The sequence below is a fragment of the Gossypium hirsutum genome, chromosome D13, assembly GCF_007990345.1.
Source record: "Gossypium hirsutum isolate 1008001.06 chromosome D13, Gossypium_hirsutum_v2.1, whole genome shotgun sequence".
Taxonomy (NCBI): domain Eukaryota; kingdom Viridiplantae; phylum Streptophyta; class Magnoliopsida; order Malvales; family Malvaceae; genus Gossypium; species Gossypium hirsutum.
Genome location: NC_053449.1, coordinates 19,292,588 through 19,313,042, shown reverse-complemented (window position 1 = coordinate 19,313,042; position 20,455 = coordinate 19,292,588). Strand labels below are relative to the sequence as shown.

The following is a 20,455-nucleotide window of genomic DNA, read 5'->3' as shown; positions in this document are numbered from 1 at the left end:
ATTAAAGTTATTATCTTAATATTAAATTAAATTTAATGTTTATATTGTAGATAAATATTCTATTAATTTAATAAGATTTAATATTAAAATGATTAAGTTTAATCATAGTTGAACTTTCTAAACTCTTCCTATATAAAGAGTGCATTTGGTAATTTTTCACACACTTGAATTCAAGATAAAGTTGTAGAGGGAAAATTCTATAAAGAAATTATTTTAGAAAATCTCTAAAGATATTTTTTATTTAAAAAATACCTCAAAAGTTTAGAGAAATTGCAAGATTACCTCACTGATAATTTTTGTGAAAAACTTTTTAATTCGAAGCGAGCCCACACTCGTTAGACGTGAGCTTGAGGATAGTGGAAAAAACTACTTAGTCGAAGCATTCATCCTAAATGAATAAAAAATGTACAATTTTGATTAAATGTTTATTACTTTAGATATTACAACCAAGTTCTTGTTTTGAATTTTTTTTTAAAACTATGATTTTTTCCTAAATTTATTTTCTATTATGTTTTCTAAGCCCAATTTTCCATCAATTGGTATTAGAGCCATTTTGTGCTCTATCTATAAATATAAACATATAATCAAAATAAATTTCTCTTTTTCTTAAATGATTTGATTACACAGAAACCTAGGACTATTTTTTAATTCATGTGAGCTGGAAACGAATATAAGACTTAAATGTAAATTTTCCAAAAGGAGTCCATGACGAGGAGAGATGGAGCAATGGTGATTGAAGACCCAAGGAATGTCTTGTGGCGAAAAACTATGTAATTTTATTTTTTTCATTTATTTTCTAGAAATGGAATCATAGAAACCTTGGTTGGCAATTTTATTTTAATTAACTATCTCCTTATATATTTGTTTTATAATTGTTTATAATATTTATATTATATAATGTTATAATTGTGATATATATATGAGATGATCCACATTTAACCGATTAAAAAATAAGAAGTGTGGTAATGAGAAAATACATGTGTTGTATTGTTTTATGTACTTCATTAGGTTATTCGATTACTATGAGAAGTGTGGTAATGAGATTGTGCATGTCTAGGATTAGCTTTAGCTAGGAAAAGCTTGATTTTTAAGCAGTTAAATTTGACTCACCTCGCTTTCCTCGGACCTTACTTGGTGCACGGTTCACATTCACTTCTTCGGTTTTTCCATCAAAAGAAAAATTGCGGAGAATCAAAATTGTTTGTTTTTATGATTGATTGATTCTTGTGAATAAAAGAATGTGAATATTATAAAATTTTCATAGCATGTCATGCATATATTGGAAGCATGTCATATATATATTAGGTAAGAATGTCACTAGGACTATTGTATGATCATTCTTGAAATATGGGATAAAAACCTTGCATGTCATTTTAAAATATTGAGTAGGAGAAGGTCATTGAACAAGACCTACGACCTCTATTGATGGTCCCTAAGCGATAGCATGATAAAGTCTCGACCTGGTTCCTACCCTAGCCGCACCCTAAGGTAAACTTTATCATGTAGGTTCACTCGATGAGATTTTCTTTTAAGGACAATTAGTCATGCATGACTCTTAGTGAGATTGTCCCAGTAGGAGTGTAATTCTTCCACTTCTCAACCACCGAATACCCACCACCGCCGACCATTTTCTGGCCACCAGAATGTTCCCATCGCAGTCGCTGGCACCCGAGATAGTTCAATTTCTACCGGTTTGGTCTAGGCCTGTGACAACCCAATCGATCCGGTCCAGCAACTAGTTGGACCGTCAGCCCAATTTCAAATCTCAATCCTGGTTTGACCAATTTTTGGGTCTTGGTCTCGATTTTAGGCTCCCGGGCTGAATTTACAATCTTAGTCCAATTTTCAAATTTAATTACCCATTGAGTCAATTGTTTGACTTGAAAATTGATTTCCAAAAATATCATATTAATTTTAATTAATTTTATTAATTTAATTTTACTTTATCAAAATTAATTTTCCCAAAAATCACTTAGAATTTCCAAATTAATTTTTCAAGAAAAATCTTTAATCAAATTCTCTAGTTAAACAATTCTTACGACTGCCCAATTTAATTCCACATCAAATAAATCGACTCAATTAAATTATTTCCAAAGTCATAGAATTTTCTTCTGATTCAAATGCAGTCTGATCGAGCTTTTGTTCAACTAGCAGACAGATCAATCGGACATATACAATTAGGGTCTAGTAATTGCAATTATATCCAGAAGCATCATTCCGATAATTCGTAATTACTTAAGCATGGAGTCAGTCCACAAAAAGTACCATAATTGAAAACTCCTTATTGTATACTCTTTATGAAAGTAATTCATCTAACTGTTTTGTCCAATGACCTTGTTATTTCTCTGTTACCCTCATATGATATCCTTGATTCCTTCGAGTTAAATTTGTTCACTCAATATAGTCTTATTTTATCTCATTGTCATCATTGTGTCTTCTTAATGGTTAATATGGCCACTATTAACAAATGGTTGTGATAAATTGCTCGTTCGAGAACAAGTAACTAGTGGCCACGTTTCATATTTATCAATCCACATAATGCCAATGAGAGAAATATCGTTAAATTTTTAATTAAGTTATGAATTCCACTATTGCTAGTAAAGTCATGACATACACAAGTCATTTACCCAACATGACGGCTATCGGCTCGATCATCTATAGAGCATAAACCTCCAATTATATCAAAGCACATGAGTTACATACACATGGTTAGTGAATAACTTAGGATTTAGGTAAATCACATTATGAATGTCACAAGTGAATTAATTCACAAACGGATTTAGAATTAATTCATTTTGGGTCCAGTCCAATGTATCATTCTGCCAATGAATCAATCTATGTCTCTACCCATGGAATCATCTGCTCCGATATCCAAGACTAATCATCTATTCAATTGGAATTGTAGACGACATAATAATCCTTTTCAGTATTTGAATCAAATGCTCAATTTGGTTCTTTTATGGGATTACGGGCTCGTTTAGATTATTATTGAAGTAAGTTATCTTTCTTGCAATGTAAATGTTCTTACAGTACCACTTATCATCAATTTGAACTTAAACAATCAATGAGCTAATATTTTCTTGTCACAATTTTGCTATGCATACAAAATATGAAAGAACGAAATACAAAAGACATAACAATGAAATGTGAAATTTATTTATTCATCGTTCAAATATATAGAAAATAATTACATGTTTACTATAGTATGAGCACATTTCCTAACACCTCATCTTCTAAGGGAAGTAAAAAGTTAAGGGAAAGAAGAAACTGACTAAGCCTTTGGTTCCACCTCGCATGGATAGGAAGAAGGCTAAGAAGTCAAAATATCCTAAAAAGATCAAATGTTTCTTGTACAACAGGAAAGGGCATTTCAAATCAAACTGTAAGGAGTATTTGGATTACCTAGCCAAAAAGGGCGAAGGTGTGGAACTCTTTGTGGTTAAAGCTTCCTTAGTGGAAGAATCAATTGACAACTGGGTTATTGATTTTGGAGCCAATAACCATATGTGTGTTTCTTTATAGGGGTTCAATGAAACGATAAGTCTGCGTGATAGAAGCCTCTCGTTACAGACCGAATATGGAAGCTATGTTTCAGCTGAAGTAGTGGGAAAGGTTATTTTACACTTTAATAATTTTGGAAAGATTATTTTAAAGAACGTGTTTTATGTACCTTATTTTAAGAGGAATTTAATTCCTGTAGCATGTTTATTTTATGACAGTTATACCGTGACATTTAATAAAATGATTAATATTCACAGAAATTGCTCCTTAACCTATAATGGATGGATGGAAAACAATCTCTACTTTATCAAACCAAATAACTACTCGATGCTTCAAACTGAAATAGTGAATAAAAAGCTTAAAATTTCTCACTCTAATGAAGGGTACCTATGGCACTTAAAACTTGGTCATATTAACCAAGTATGAATCACTAGACTTGTGAAAGATGGTCCCTTAAGTATGCTTAAAGAAGTTAGTCTTCCACAATGTGAATCTTGCTTGGAAGGTAAAATGACTAATAGGTCTTTTAATACAAACCAACATTTAGAACTTGTGCACACTGATGTATGTGGTCCTATGAGCATCAATGCCCGAATAAGTTACAATTATTATGTGAGTTTCATCGACAAATATTCTCGATATGGATATGTGTACCTAATGCATCACAAAAGTAAACTCTTTGATAAATTTCGATAGTTTCATGCGGAAGTGGAAAAAATTAGGTTTATTCATAAAAAATCTTCGGTCTAACTGATGTGGGGAATACTTATTCGACGAGTTCTTAGGATACCTCATAGAGAATGAGACTTTATCCAAGTTGACTGCGCAGGGTACTCCGTAGCAGAATGTCATAGTTGAGAGATGGAATAGGACCTTGCTTGACATGGTTCGTTCAATGCTAAGCTATTCAAAATTCCCTACTTCATTCTGGGGATATGCGATACAAACGGTTTGCTATATTATGAATGATGTGCCAATCAAATCTGCTTGTAAGACACTTTATGAACTGTGGCATGGAAAGAAACCTGCTCTAAATCACTTTAGATATGGGGTTGCCTAACACACGTTCTGGATAAGGATGCAAAAAAGTTGGATGTACGGACAGAATTGTGTATGTTTGTAGGATATCCAAAAAGAACAAAGGGTGGATTAGTCTACAATATGAAAGATAATACTATCAAAGTTTCTACTCATGCTACTTTCCTCGGGGAAAGTTACATAGATAACTTTAAGCCTCAAAGTAAAGTCGTACTTAAGGAACTTTCGGGAGTTGTAGAACAATCACCAAGTTCAATTCTCGAGAAAGTTATAGAAAAACCTGCAAATAATAAATAGTATAGGGGAATCCATCATGGTGGAAGAGTTTCTAAGAAATTGGACTTCATCATTTGTGATGGTAGTATTTATCATATGAAATCAATTCATGAGGATGATGATCCACTCACTTAGGAAGAGGCTATGTAGGATGTTGATTCCAAGCTCTGAAAACAGGCCATAGATACCGAAATGGATTCTATGAAATCCAATACGATATGGGAACTTGTAGACTTATCGTTGGGATTAAACCAATAGGGTGTAAGTGGATCTACAAGAAGAAGAGAAATGTAGAACGGAAAGGTAAAATACATAAAGCCAAACTTGTAGGGAAAGACTACACCCAAAAAGAAGGCATTGATTATGATGAGATATTCTCTGCGGTAGCCATGCTCAAGTCTATCTGCATACTATTATCCATTGTCGCTGCTCTCGATTATAAGATCTGGAAAATGGATGTGAAGAAAGCATTATTGAATAGATATCTTGATGAGACCATTTATATGGTTTAACCCACTGGCTATGTTGTCAAAGGAAAGGAGGAGAAAGTTTGCAAACAGCTAAGATCCATTTATGGACTTAACCAGGCATCCCACTTATGGAATAAAAGATTTGATCAAACGATCAAATCTTTTGGGTTTGAACAAAACAATAATGAACCTTGTGTTTATAAGCGTATAAAAGATAAAAATGTGGTCTTCCTCATTTTGCATGTCAATGATATTCTACTTATCAGAAATGATGTAAGAGAATTGTCATCGGTTAAACTGTGGTTAGCTCAATAGTTTAGCGTGAAGGACTTGGGTGAAGGTAGTTATATTCTTAGAGTGCAAATACTTAGGGATCGAAAGAATAGAGCGATAGTTTTATCACAAGCTTCATACATCGATAAGGTACTAGAATGTTTTGCATTGACCAATGCGAAGCCAGACGCTTAGCTAATCGCATTAGGTTTTCATCTTTCTTTAGATGACTGTGCTAAAACAACAGAAGAAAGAGAGATATGAGTAAGGTTCCATATGTTTCGGCAGTTGGAAGCCTTATGTATGTGATGCTTTGCACATATCCAAAAATTTGTTTCGCAGCAGAAATGGTTAGTTGATATCAGGCGAATCCTAGTCTCAAGCATTGGCAAGACGTAAAGTATATATTAAGGTATCTTAAAAGAACTAGGGATTATATGCTTGTGTATTATGGAGAGAACCTTACTCCTACTGGATAGACAGACTCGGATTTCCAAACCTATAAAGATTTGAGGTAATTGACATCGAAAAATGTATTCGTCCTAGGTCGTCTAGCCATAGTTTGGAGAAGTGTAAAACAAACTTACACTGCTGACGCTACTATGGAGGATGAGTATGTGGCTGATTCTGAGGCAATGAAAAAAGCAATATGACTTCGAAAGTTCTTAACCGATCTTGAAGTCATTCATGGTACAGAAAAAGCTATAACATTGTGTTGTGATAATAGTGTTGCAATAGCTAATACCAAGGAAATGAAAAGCCATAAGAGGATGAAACACATTGATCGAAAGTATCACTTGATACGAGAGGTAATAGTTGAAGGAATTATAGATGTGGTGAAAGTAGCTTCTAAAGATAACCTTGCGGATCAATTTACTAAGACTCTTGTAACTAGGAGTTTTAACAAACAGGTTGAGGATATGAGAATACGAAACATGACACATTTACTTCACCAGGTCAAGGGGGAGATTGTTAGGAAATGTGTCCATATTGTAGTAAACATGTAATTATTTTCTATGTATTTAAACGATGAATAAATAAGTTTCACATTTCACAGTTATATCTTTTGTACTTTGTCTTTCATATTTTGCATGCATAGCGAAATTGTGACAAACAAATATTAGCTCATTGTTTGTCTAGTTCAAACTGATGATAAGTGACACTGTAAAAATGTTTACATTGCGAGAAAGAAAACTTACTTCAATAGATAATCTAAACGAGTCTAAAATCCTGTAAAAGAATCAAAGTGAACATTTGATTCAAATACTGAGAATGATTATTATGTCATCTACAATTCCAATTGAGGAGATGACTAGTCTTGTCTATAGGAGCAATTGAATCCACGGGTAGAGACATAGATGTATTCATTGGCAGAATGATACATTGGACTAGACCCAAAATGAATTAATTCTGAATCCATTTGTGAATTAATTCTCTTGTGACAGTCATGGTGTGATTTACCTAAATCTTGAGTTAGTCACTGACCATCACTACACCAAAACAGGCTTTTAGCGGCGCTTTTTTAGGCCTTTAGCGGCGCTTTTTAGTTCCGCTGAAAGTATTTGCGGCGCTTTGAGAAGCGCCGCCAAAAACGCCGCTAATGACAGCGTCGCTAACTTTAGCGGCGCTTTTCCCACAAACGCCGCTAAAGACCAGGACCTTTAGCGGCGCTTTTCCCACAAACGCCGCTATAGATCAGAACCTTTAGCGACACTTTTCCCACAAACGCCGCTATAGATCAGGACCTTTAGCGGCACTTTTACACAAACGCCGCTATAGATCAAGACCTTTAGCGGCGCTTTTTTTATAAACGCCGCTATAGATCATGACTTTTAGCGACGTTTTTTTCACAAACGCCGCTAAAAGTGCCATTCCGCTTCATTTTTATTAAATAAATTTTTGTAATAACAAATGGAAAGGTCAAATTTTATTTTGAATGTATTACTTTTCATTAACAATAAAAGTAAAAGAAATTATAGTAATAAATTTCAACATTCACCTATAATAAATAAATAAATTAACATAAACAATTAAATTTCCTAACAAAAAATAAATAAATTTCATTATATGGGAAAAGAACATATATTCCTTTCAGTATTATATAACAAAAATTAGTACTACTACAAATACGGTTATTATACATACGCTTCCGTTTTCTTGCGGCGTTGAATTGATTGAACTCTACGAGTATCTACTACTAACAGCTGACAAAATTTTGGCTACATATTTAATTTTTCAATGTTCTCCTTATTTCCAGTCTAATGGTAAAAACAACAGCACCTTAATTTCCGTAGTGGTGAAACAACAAAAGAAAACTTTACTTATCACTCCATGTTTGACCAAAGAAAAATACCACCATGGCTTCTTGCAAATCCTCAGTAGCATCTCCCTCTTTGAGTAACTACATAACAAATTTAGTATAAAAATTATGAAAAATCAACATTCTACTCATCAAGCTCCGGTCATATTGAAGGAAACGATCAAAAAAACAATTTGAATAATTTGCAATAAAGTACCGCTTAGCAAGCTCTTGTTTTTTCAAATCTAGAGGCTGCCCATCAAAAACATAGCTGAAAGAAAATACCGCAAGCATTAGCAAATAAAATGCCTTTGGGATGTGGTACCGTATAGACAGCATAAGGCAGAAAATATCTGTGTTAGGATTCTAATTTCCTCTGACACACGTAAGCAGTCAACTATGCATTAGTTTTTTCACAAATTCAAAACGAGAAAGATTTTCTGCCTTCCTCTGGCCATAGCCGTTGCCTCTTTTGTTCATCTACAATGGTCAATATTTTCTAACATATAACATCTTAAATAAAATAAGAACAGAGCAAAGAATTTTCTTTTCACAAAAAAGATAACTAGTTGTTAGCTTGGCTACACTAGATGAAGTTCAAATCACTAAAAATAAAACCACTCCTAATAGCTCACAATATCAATCTTATCATCATAAACTAATTGTTAGCTTGTCATCATCAACTAATCTTCCTTTTTTTTTTTACTAAAAAGAATCATTTGTAATTTTTGTATTTCATAAGAATTGCTCTAACCAGTCAAAGAAATCCCTACATATCAACTCATTAACATGATTCTAATTATTTTTGTGCTGGGGAGGGGCATTTTCTGATTTATATAATAGAGTTTTTAGATTTTATAAATAGGGTTAAAATAAAGAATATGAAGTAAATTGTGAAACTTTAAAAACTGAGGGGTCATAAAGCAAACTATATGGGGGATTTTAAATTCACTTAACAACATTAAGAAAAATAAGTCTGGTTTAAAGTAATGGAAAAAAATCATAAACTAATTTGATTTGGTAATGTCCTTGTCCTACTTCGAGTGCCCACTGCCCATAACTATGAGCTATTTAAGAATTTTCATGTTCATGTTGAGCTACAGTTATATAAGCTTTTAAACATTTCTCCATATCATTCCCTTTCGCAGTTAAGATTACAAGCACAAACTCTTAAGGCACGCATTAAATTAAAAAGCATATACTTATTTTCAAGTATCTAGATGTTAGGATAGAAAGTCACCAACCAAGCAACCACAATGAACAACTTATTTCATCATTACATCAAGTTTCATCCATGATAAACTTCTTCGCCGAAAATAAAAACATGAAAAAAACTTCTTACAGATCCAGTAGAAAAAGGGAAATGAGAACATTAAAAATCCCTGACTGAGATTTTATAAGAATTTAGATTATGAAAAATATATATTAAAAGTAAGCATAACCATGATATACTTTGAAGAAAACTTTTTCATCATAAACAGTCATGAAAGTATAATGCTTAAGAACTTTATGATGCAAAACTTTTTACAACCCCCAAGCAAAACAAGCACTAGATGCCCCAATTTCCTACTATTGCAAATTATTACTAGAATGTCTAATACTTCAAGAAGATGATTAGTTGAATTGATATATAACTGTAAACTAAACTAAAAGATTAGGGAGTTACCATGAGTAACATGATCTTTGGTTTGGCTAGATAGTAGTGATGATACCAAGACAGCAAATCTTCTTTCCTAACACACGGTAAGAGTTAAAAGATATACTAGTTATATGTTTTCAAGCATACATAATTAAACATCCATTAAATAGAAAGGAATCAGTAAATAAGAATCTAAAACAAATGTCTTTAGGATGCAAAGAATCTTCAACAACATTGCTTCAAGAATCAAGAATGACGAAATCATAGTTTTGGAAGCCAGACCCCAGTAGTGGAGCTTGAAGCAAGGGTCGAGGCTAATAAGGCAAAATCAATCTCCATCCACCCATCATATTCGCTGTCAATAATCAAATATATAGTAGACTAGCTGGTGCTGCAAAGTGGGAATATTGAGCTCAAAATATATAGGATGCCAATGCAAGCAGGCCAACCAGATAACTATAGGATCAAAAATGAAATTCAATGATTCAATTTTAAGTAAAAGGATTAAGGCAAATTTCAATGATTCAATAAATTAAATTGAACTCCATTTGTATAAACTACATCAGCTGCTATTTCAGATTTATTAACGATAACTTTCCTAAATCCAATACTTGAAACTTGATGTTGTTGTATTGTATGGTTCATCAAAAATAATATTACCAAGCTGCAAATTCAGTAACATATAGAAACCTATAAGGCATCATGACTTACCCGTATATATGTAACTGTCTGCAGCAAGTTGCCTTCATTGATGCTGCTAAAGGCTTCCAAGAGCTGCTTAACAATTGGGGCTGCTTCTGTAAGTTTCACTACAATTTCCTGAGAGTAAAGATTTTTTAGTCATACATTTATTCAAAGCTGAAACCTGAAAGCAAAAGGCTCTAACCCTGTTTTCCAGTCGAGTTTTTTGATCGGTGATTCTCTTGTTCGTCTTTTGGTTGCCGGTTGGAAAATGATTTGGTTGACCTCTTTTCTTCAGTTGCTTAGAAGATTCTTCAGACATGCTTTGGATGGAATGCAGTCGAAGTAGATGCTGCAAAAGTGAGGATATATAAATCACCTTCAAGTTTGTTTGGGAATTTTATGTCATCATAACTAGGGAAGAAGCAGAAATCCTCCTTAAATAATCAAGAAGAGGGTTTAGCCTTTAGCTGAATAAGGAACACACAAGGATACACCAAGAAGCTTTAGGACTACACTTTATCCTTTAGCTTGAGCTGCTAGGAATCACAAAATGTAAATATCTATATATAGAGAACACTGCTACACATAACATCTAAAACGACTATACTGTAGCAATATATTTATTTATTTATTCTTGCGCGAGAGAAGGAAAAGATTAAAAAAGCTTAAAGCTTGAGGACCTTTGACGGGAACCGCGGGACTGAAAATAATTTTTCCTGTTTACTGCCTGCCTACCTACAACCACCGTGAAGCGCGAGAGTTAATCCCAATAAATCAACCCAACATAAATGGTTCCATAATACTGAAAATTTTGTAGCTGAATTACATGCCAAAAATACTCGCCTTCACAAGCCATGAGGGCAACTTAACTGCTTGTGCTTTCCCGACTCTTCTTCTTCCTTGATGCAAAGCTGCTCGGTCCGATTTCTATTTGGGGGATTTCAGCTAAGAAAAACAAACTCTTATTTGGGGATTTAGGGCGACCGACAGAGATGAGAAGAAGAGGGAGTAATGAGCGGGTAACCAAAAATCATTTTTTGGGAGTGAGCGGGATTTTACCTTTTATTTCCTTCCACATTTGCGGCGTTTTAAGAAAAAAACGCCACTAAGAAATTTATCAAAACGACACTGTATTGAAAAATTACAATACATGTTTGCGGCGTTTTTTATCAAAACGCCGGCAATGTCTACCTTTTCTGGCGTTTTTCTTGAAAACGCCACTAAAAAATTTAAATTCTTCTATTGAAAAGTTGGGAAATTTTAATACATAGTAATGGCATTTTTTGTTGAAAACACCGCTAAAGCTCACATATTTTTTATATTCAATTATTGTATCTTTTATATAAATTTTACATAAAGAATTATTAAAATTTTAAGTAATATTTACAAGAATTAGATAATATTATAAATTTTAGTTTTTTATTTCATTTTTATTTTTGTATTTTTTTCTTATAATTTGGTCCTATCCAAATTAAATAATTACCTATATATCCATATCAAATATATCAAATGGTTTAAATTAAATATTTTTAAATATAAAAACATTAATTAATTGTATAAAATTGTATCATTTAACAAATCTCAAATAAACCTTAAACCCTAAATTAACCATTCAATATATATAAAGTCTATCTATTATATATCTCTTAAATAATATAAACTATACTCATAATTTCTATATATTAAATTTATTATTATCTCTTTTACAATTATATAATAACATATTTAATATAAATTAAAAAAACTAATTAATCTAAACCTTAAACCTTAATTCGACCCTTGAAACCCTAAATCCCTAACTCTTAACCCCTAACCCCTAACTCTTAATCCCTAAACCTTAAATCCTAACACTTAAACTATAATCCCTAAATTCATATATAATCCCTAAACCTTAAAATAGTAACTCCTAAACTTGCCTTAAATCTTAAATTAACCATATACCGTAAACCATATCAACCCTAAACTATAATAATAATTAATTAGTTATTTTAAAATTAATACTATCTTATCTTTTTCAATTATATATGAAATTATTTAATATATAAATTAAAAAAATATTTAAAAATAAATTAAAAAATAATTAATCTAAACCCAAAACCCTAACTTGACCCATGAACTCATAAACCCTAAATCCCTAACTCTTAACCCCTAAACCCCTAACCACTAACCCCTAAACCTTAAATCTCAACCCTTAAACCATAATCCCTAATCCATAATCCTTAAATCCATACTCCATAAACCTTAAAACAGTAACTCCTAAACCGGCCTTAAATCTTAAATTAATCATATACCTAAAAAACTTTAAAATTATTTTAAATGATGGTATTTTAATTGTTCCATGTGTTCTATTTTCAAATTATTTCTACGTGTTATTATTTTTTTCTGAATATTTTAAATATTCAATTAGAAATAAATTGAATTTTATTTAATTAATATAAATAAACCAAGTAAGATAAAATGTTTTTAGCGGCGCTTTTCCAAAAACGCCGCTAAAGCCCCTACCATTAGCGGCGCTTTTCCAAAAACGCCGCTAAAGACCCAGGCATTAGCGGCGCTTTTTGAAAAACGCCGCTAAAGCCACGAAATGTTAGAAAACGACACCGTTGGGCTAAGGTTTTTTGCGGCGTTTTTTTGAAAAACGCCGCTAATGCTCATTTTTAGCGGCATTTTTTTAAAAACGCCACTAATGCTCAATCTTTAGTGGCGATTTCCAGAAAGCGCCGCTAATGCTTAATTTTTACCGGCGTTTTTTGTCCAAACGCCGCTAAAAGTGCCACTAAAAGCCTGTTTTGGTGTAGTGCATGCGTATGTAACTCATGTGCTTTGGTATAAGTGGAGGCTTATGCTCTAAAGATGATTGAGCCGATAGTTGGCATGTTGGGTACATGACTTGTGTATGGCATGACTTTTCTAGCAACAGTGGAATTCATAGCTTACTTAAAGAGTTAATGATAAAAATACACAATGGTGACAATGAGATAAAATAATATTGTATTAAGTGAACGGATTTAACTTAAAGGAATCAAGGATATTATATGAGGGTAACACACATATAACGAGGTCATTGGACAAAGCAGTTGGATGAATCGCTTTCGTAAAGAGTATACAATAAGGAGTTTTCAATCATGGTACTTCTTATGGACTAACTCCATGATTAAGTAATTGCAAATTATTGGAACGATGCTTCTGGACATATTTGCAATTATTAGAGCCTAATTGTATTTTTTTATTGGTCTCTCCGCTAGCTGAACAAAAGCTCAATCGAACTGCATTTGAAGTAGAAGTAAATTCTATGACTTTGGGAATAATTTAATTGAGTCGATTTATTTAAAGTGGAATTAAATTGGACGGTTGTAAGAATTGTTCAACTAGAGAATTTGATTAAAGAATTTTCTTGAAAAATTAATTTGAAAAATCTAAGTGATTTTTGGGAAAATTAATTTTGATCAAGTAAATTAAATTAATAAAATTAATAAAATTAATATGATATTTTTGAAAATTAATTTTCAAGTTAGGCAATTAGCTCAATGGGTAATTAAACTTAAAAATTGGACTTGAGATTGTAAATTGGGCCCAGAAGCCCAAAACCTAGACCAAGACCTAAAAATTGGTCGAACCGGGCTAATGGTCCAACCGGTGGTTGGCTTGGACCGGTCGGGTCGTCACTGGCCTGACCCGAACCAATAGAAATCAACCCAGCTCGGGGTGTCGACGGCAGTGGGTCTTCAGTGGTTGAGTAGTGGAAGAACTACACTCTTACCAGAGCATTTGAGTTCAGGTTAAATATTCCAAAAATAATATTATTTTAATAAATTTAATATTAAATTTAATTTATTATTTATATTGTAGATACATATTGTATTAATTTAATAAGATTTGATATTATATTTAATCTAATATTTATTTCGATAAATATTATATTAATTTAATATTAAAGTGATTAAGTTTAATCATAGTTGAACTTTCTATACTCTCCCTAAATAAAGAGAGCCTTTGGTCTTTATTTTCAAACGCTTGAATTCAAGAGAAAGTTGTAGAAAGAAAATTTTTGATAGAAATTATTTCAAAAAAATTCTAGAGATATTTTTTATATTTACAACTTGGCCCAAAAATTTAGAGAAATTGCAAAATTACGCCACTAGTAATTTTTGTGAGAACTTTTCTAATTCGAAGCGAACCCACACTTGACAGAAGTGAGTTTGAGTATAACGGAGAAGACTACTTAGTTGCAGCGTTCAGCCTAGACGAATAGAAAAATTACAATTTTGATTAAGTGTTTATTACTTTATATATCACAACCAAGTTCTTATTTTGAGAAGTTTTTTTTAAAACTCAAGTTTTTCCCTAAATTTATTTTTCGTTACATTTTTCAAACCCGATTTTCCATAAAAGGAGCATCAGCTTTACTCCACTGAAATATCTACTCCCCGTCAGAGAGTCCTCTTGTGTTCATGGCTGTGCCGACCTTTGGATAAGAGGGAAGGTTAAAGATATTGGCTGTATGGAAATGGAGGAAAAAATTATGCCGATTATAGCGGGAAGCACCACAATTTTTTCTTATGATTATGCCCTCAAACTTCTATACGAAATTTATAAGGCAATATCTCCGGGCATCTAGAAAGTTTGAGCTCGTGCCCACATAACGAATGTAAACTAGCTCCCCGTTATACTACGTCAATGACCTCATAGTGGTCATTGACTGAGACATATGCAAGAATCCAGTGTCTTGCAAGAAACCACGAATTTTTGTATCTGGACTTTTTGACAAGTTATGTATAAACCACTCCAAAGCACGATCATCAGCCTATTTATATTGACAAAAAAGATTAATTCAAAATATTTTAAAAAATAAAAAAAACTTTAAATTTAATTTAATTGAATATAACGAAATTTAAAATTTCGTCTTACCATTATCACTTGGGTAGCAGAAATGTGCTTGTTGCCGAAATGAATCAGAAAGCTTGCCATTTGTGAAAATTTAATCAAAACGAATGATCTTCTAAATAACTGAATAAAACTATAATATTTTTAAACAAGCGTATCGGAAAATTTAGAAAAAAATTTGAGAAAATTGAGAGAATTGAAAGAGTTAAAAGTTGATATTTATAGGAAAAAATTTATCGTTAGGGCCCTTAAAAATTTTTACCGTTGCAAACGTTCAACAAACCGTTAAGGAAATGACTGTTGGAGGAAAGCGCGCCCAGTTAGACACGCTTTCACACACTCTCTCCAAAAACGATTTATTTCTCTAATTTAAAAAGAACGGCCTAAAAGGTCAATTAAAAAAAAGGCATATAAGTCTAATTTAGCCAACTAGTTTGTATAATTTTTCTTTTAAGCGAATTTAAATTTTTTTTTATGTTTTTTTACTTTTTTTAATTTTTCCCTTATATTTATTTTCCTCTCTTTTTCTCTATTTCTTTTTCGCTCTTCTACAAATTGGGGGTTAGAAAATTTAAAATCTTTTGATTTTTGAATTAGACGAATTAAGCTAACTTGGTATAGGGATTTTGGGCTTTGTGAGACAACAAGCAAAGTCTTGAAATAACCATTTAATAGTCTCCTCTAAATAACTATTTTAGGTACGTTCTGCATAATCACAAGACAAAAAAAAATGACAACCGAACAAAAGCAAAAACCTCAACAGTAAATTAGTAAAAATACAATAATAAACCAAAATAAATTAAAGATTAGAAAGTGAAAAAAAGGATGGAAATTTGATTTTCTTAAGTAATTTTAGAAAGTATTAGGGTTTTAAATTTAGGGCTTGGAGAGTGTAGTAAAAAATATTAAAAACCCAAAGGATTAAGGGGTGGTAGACTCCAACAAAAAAGGATGAAAAATTGTGACATTTTTTTTCAAATTTATACTTTAGGATGTTTTTTAGAGGAAAAAACTAATTAAGAATACGAAAAGAAGAGGTTAAGAGGAATCTACTATTAAAATTTGGAATGATTTTGGATTTGGAATGTGGTGATCAGTGGTTGCTAAAAGTTGGATTACTTTTATTGATGGCCTAATTTTGTAAATATAAGTAAGTTTATATCAACGGATTACTCATCTATTAGTATATGATGAATCTATACCAATACATCTTATTACTGTTGGTATAGGAGTATCTATAATGACGAATAAAATTTATTCATCAATATAGGTTTTGTAACACCCCTTACCCGTATTCAATATCGGAATAGGGTACGAGGCATTACCAAAACACATGCACTTGTAAACGTATTTAACCGAGTTATAAAATTTCATTTAAATTAAAACTTTCAAAATAATTAACATGCTTCTATAACTTTTCACAGTATATCCTTAAAATGTTATAATCATAATAATTAGGGCTTACGAGACCCGATACATACTCATGCAATTCAATGCTTCATTTCCATTTCCCTCAATTCGCAATTTCTCATGCTCACGATTTAGATCATATCACTAGCAATTTCCATTTAATTCACGTACAATTCAATGACATCAAGTTCAACACTAATACGTATTTACCATTTAACTCAATGTTTATTGATTATACCATTCAATAACACATTTATGAAATTCTCAATTTTGCAACGAAAATATCATTTTAGCTTGAATAACAACATCGTCCTGATATAAATACACTACCACTTATCCATTTACTTTAATTCTTTTGGGCCCATTTGTCACTTACCATCCTTAATCAAATTAGGGAACGGTTACGGAAAATTGAGTACTTCACTTTCACTTTGCCATAGTATAACTATGGTCTTACATATGATCACTTATCACTTGTCCCTGATCAGATAAGTGTAGCTAGGCTACCACTTATCACTTTGTCACTTGATCAGATAAGAGTAGCTAAGGCTACCACTTATCACTTTCTCACTTGATCAGATAAGTGTAGCTAAGGCTAACACTTATCACTTTGTCACTTGATCAGATAAGTATAGCACTTATCACTTTTTCACTTGATCAGATAAGTGTAGCTAAAGCTACCACTTATCACTTTGTCTCTTGATCAGATAAGTGTAACACTTATCACTTTTTCACTTGATCAGATAAGTGTAGCTAATGCTACCACTTATCACTTTCTCACTTGATCAGATAAGTGTAGCTAATGCTACCACTTATCACTTTATCACTTGATCAGAAGTACTCAAATCCGGCGTTCCGCTCAATTTGATCATTTATTCATATATCAGGCTTACCAACATGTGTTAATTCATAAACCATTCATGACATTATTTCATGCCACATCATATATTGAATATACCATACACACATACTATGAAACTTTATTTTCACACATAAGTTTAAACCATGACCAATAATGCACAAATATAAGTATAATTTATATTTCATCGTTTATCAATTAAAATCAAGCATATGACCAATTATACACAAATCATTCATATATTTCCCAATTTTCCTCCTCCTCCTCTCCATTCCACATCCTTAATGTGTATAACACACTTAAACAACATTAGCTATAATTTCACTATTCACTCACATGTATATTCAAAACTGTTTATCTGAGTCAGAGTCATTAAATTATTTTTATCCGGAGCTACAGAGCTCCAAATTAAGATCTGTTAATTTTTCCTGAAACTAGACTCACATATCTTCATATCATAAAATTTTCAGAATTTTTGGTTCAACCAAATAGTACAGTTTATTCTTTAAAGTTTCCCCTGTTTCACTGTCTGACAGTTCCGACCACTCTTCACTAAAAATTAATTATCTCATTTTAAAGAATTTGGATGATGTTTTCGTTTGTTTCTTATAAAAATAGACTCATTAAGGATTCTAACCATATAAATTATAACTCATAATAATTTTTTTACGATTTTTAATGATTTTCCAAAGTCAGAACAGGGGAACCCGAATTCATTCTGACCTTGTCTCAGAAAATCTATTATATCTCATGATTTACAATTCCATTGCTCACACCATTTCTTTTATAAGAAACTAGACTCAACAAGCTTTAGTTTCATATTTTATTCATCCTCTAACTCAATTTCTACAATTTTTGGTGATTTTTCAAAGTTACACTATTGCTGCTGTCCAAAACTGCTTTAGTGCAAAATGTTGATTTCCATTTTGCCCCAAATTTCACAGTTTATACAATTCGGTCCTTTCTCAATTAACCCCTCAATTAATTTAATTTTCTCAATTAATACTTTACCTAGACATTATAAGTTGTTATTCAACTATTGAAATCCAGAATTTCCACATATAACTCTATCTTCAAACTCTTTTACTATTAGGTCCCAAACATTCACTTTCTATTCAATTCTTTCAATAAAATCAGCATATGAACAATTTAAAGCTCTAATTTCATGATAAATCATCATATAATTTCAGCACATATTCATATCAACTTTCAACTTCTTTCATAAAATCAAAAACTAATGAATTTAACAAGTGGGCTTAGTTGTAAAAGTCATACAAATACAAAAATTTCAAGAAATAGTCAAGAATTGAACTTACTTGTAATAAAAATATGAAGAACCAGCTTGAAGAAGCCCTTCCATGGTGTTTTAGCTGATGGGAATTCAGAAAAATGAAGAGAAATCTAGATAATTCCTCTTTGGTCCTAACTTTATTAAGCAAATTTTGCAATATTCCAACTTTGCCCTTAATTCTTCTCACTTTCTTGCTGATTTCATGCCTTTGCCGTCCAGCCCAAATAGACCTTAGGTCTATTTGCCTTTTAAGCCCTCTTCCTTTTATTATTTAAGCTATTTAATCATTTCCCAAAATTTTGCATTTGTTACAATTTAGTTCTTTTTGCTCAATTAATTATTGGAACTTTAAAATTTCTTCACGAAACTTTAATACTAACTTTTTAACACTCCATAAATATTTATAAAAATATTTATGGCTTGGTTTAAAATCCCCGAGGTCTTGATACCTCATTTCGATTCTAATTATTTTAATATTTATTTCTAGTGCACTATTCACTATTTCAAAAATTTTCCTAACTTCACATTTAACTTATACTTACTAAATTAATAATATTTTCTACCCATTTGTTGAATTTAGTGATCTCGAATCACCGTTCCGACACCTCTGAAAATTCAGGCCATTACATTTTTTTTTCTCGTCGGATTTGTGGTCCCGAAACCACTGTTCCGACTAGGTCTAAAATCGGGCTATTACAGGTTTTATATATACTAAAAGTTTTATTAGTATCATCAGTAGAGGTCGTATTCTAAAATGGTTAAAATAAGACATAGGTCTCTAGACTTTTTGTAAATTTTAAATTTTGTCCTATCTAGTCCATCAGGATTTGAGCTTCCTAGGAAATAACTTTAGCCTTGAATTGAACAACATGACTCTTTGACATTCTCTAAATTCTCGAGGTTGTATATGTAACACCCCTTACTCGTATTCACTCCGGAATAGGGTATGAGGCATTACTAGAACACTTACACATGTAAACGTATTAAACCGAGTTACAAAATTTCATTCAAATTTAAACTCTTCAAATTTTTAACATGCTTTTATAATTCTTTACAACATATCCTCAAAATATTATATTCATAACAAATAGGGCCTACGAGACCCTATACTCACTCATGTAACTCAATGCTTCATTTCCATTTTATTCAATTCACAATCTTTCATGTTCACAATTCAAATCAGTTTCTTAATCCAATAAATATATTTCAATACCACAATAATTCTTTTAATTCAAATCATATCACTAGAAACTTCCATTTAATTCATGTACACTTAAATATCGTAAAGTTCAATACTAATATGTATTCACCATTTAACTCAACGTTTATCGATTATACTATTCATTAACACATTTATAAAATTCTTAGTATTACAATGACAACATCACTTAAGCTTAAATAACAACATCAAATCAACTCATCATCCCCTTTTTCGTCATTTTATTCTTCAAGTATGAACTTAGTACTTCATTTCATTTCCACACCTATTTCCTACGAATATCACACAAAACAATAACATATCATTCAACCATAGTCACAAGCTAGTACATTTAAACATAATTCTTTTTGGAATTAACCACATGATAAACCATTTCAAGTAAGTTTACATAATTTAAACATTACCACCCTTTCCATGATCACAAGCATATTCCCATCTAGGCACTTACCATTTCAATGCATAGCTTATAAATTTAACGTGGCATAATTCAGCCACCACTTGGCCAAAGCTTAAGCGTGTACACTACACATGTTAGCCAAATAAACATAGAGCGTAAGCATTATATGTATGGCCGAGTTCAACATTTATTCATGTATCAAACTTACTAACATG

The 20,455-nt window shown here is 31.9% G+C and overlaps 1 protein-coding gene across 2 annotated transcripts; it reads right to left on the bottom strand.

Annotated features, from left to right (window-relative positions):
• Positions 1-7,624: 7,624 nt before the first annotated feature.
• LOC107919780 (uncharacterized) lies at positions 7,625-10,920 on the bottom strand. 2 transcript variants are annotated; one of them, XM_016849154.2, is made up of 6 exons: positions 10,861-10,920; positions 10,383-10,529; positions 10,208-10,315; positions 9,524-9,590; positions 8,075-8,128; positions 7,625-7,959 (listed from the first exon to the last, which is right to left on the bottom strand). In XM_016849154.2, exons 2-5 carry the CDS (start codon positions 10,497-10,499, stop codon positions 8,103-8,105), a joined length of 318 nt encoding a protein of 105 aa, XP_016704643.2. In that variant the 5' UTR covers positions 10,500-10,529; positions 10,861-10,920; the 3' UTR covers positions 7,625-7,959; positions 8,075-8,102. The 2 variants fall into 2 exon arrangements, with proteins under 2 accessions (XP_016704643.2, XP_040964624.1); XM_041108690.1 differs by lacking the exon at positions 10,861-10,920 and adding an exon at positions 10,665-10,802.
• Between the last annotated feature and the right edge of the window lie 9,535 nt (positions 10,921-20,455).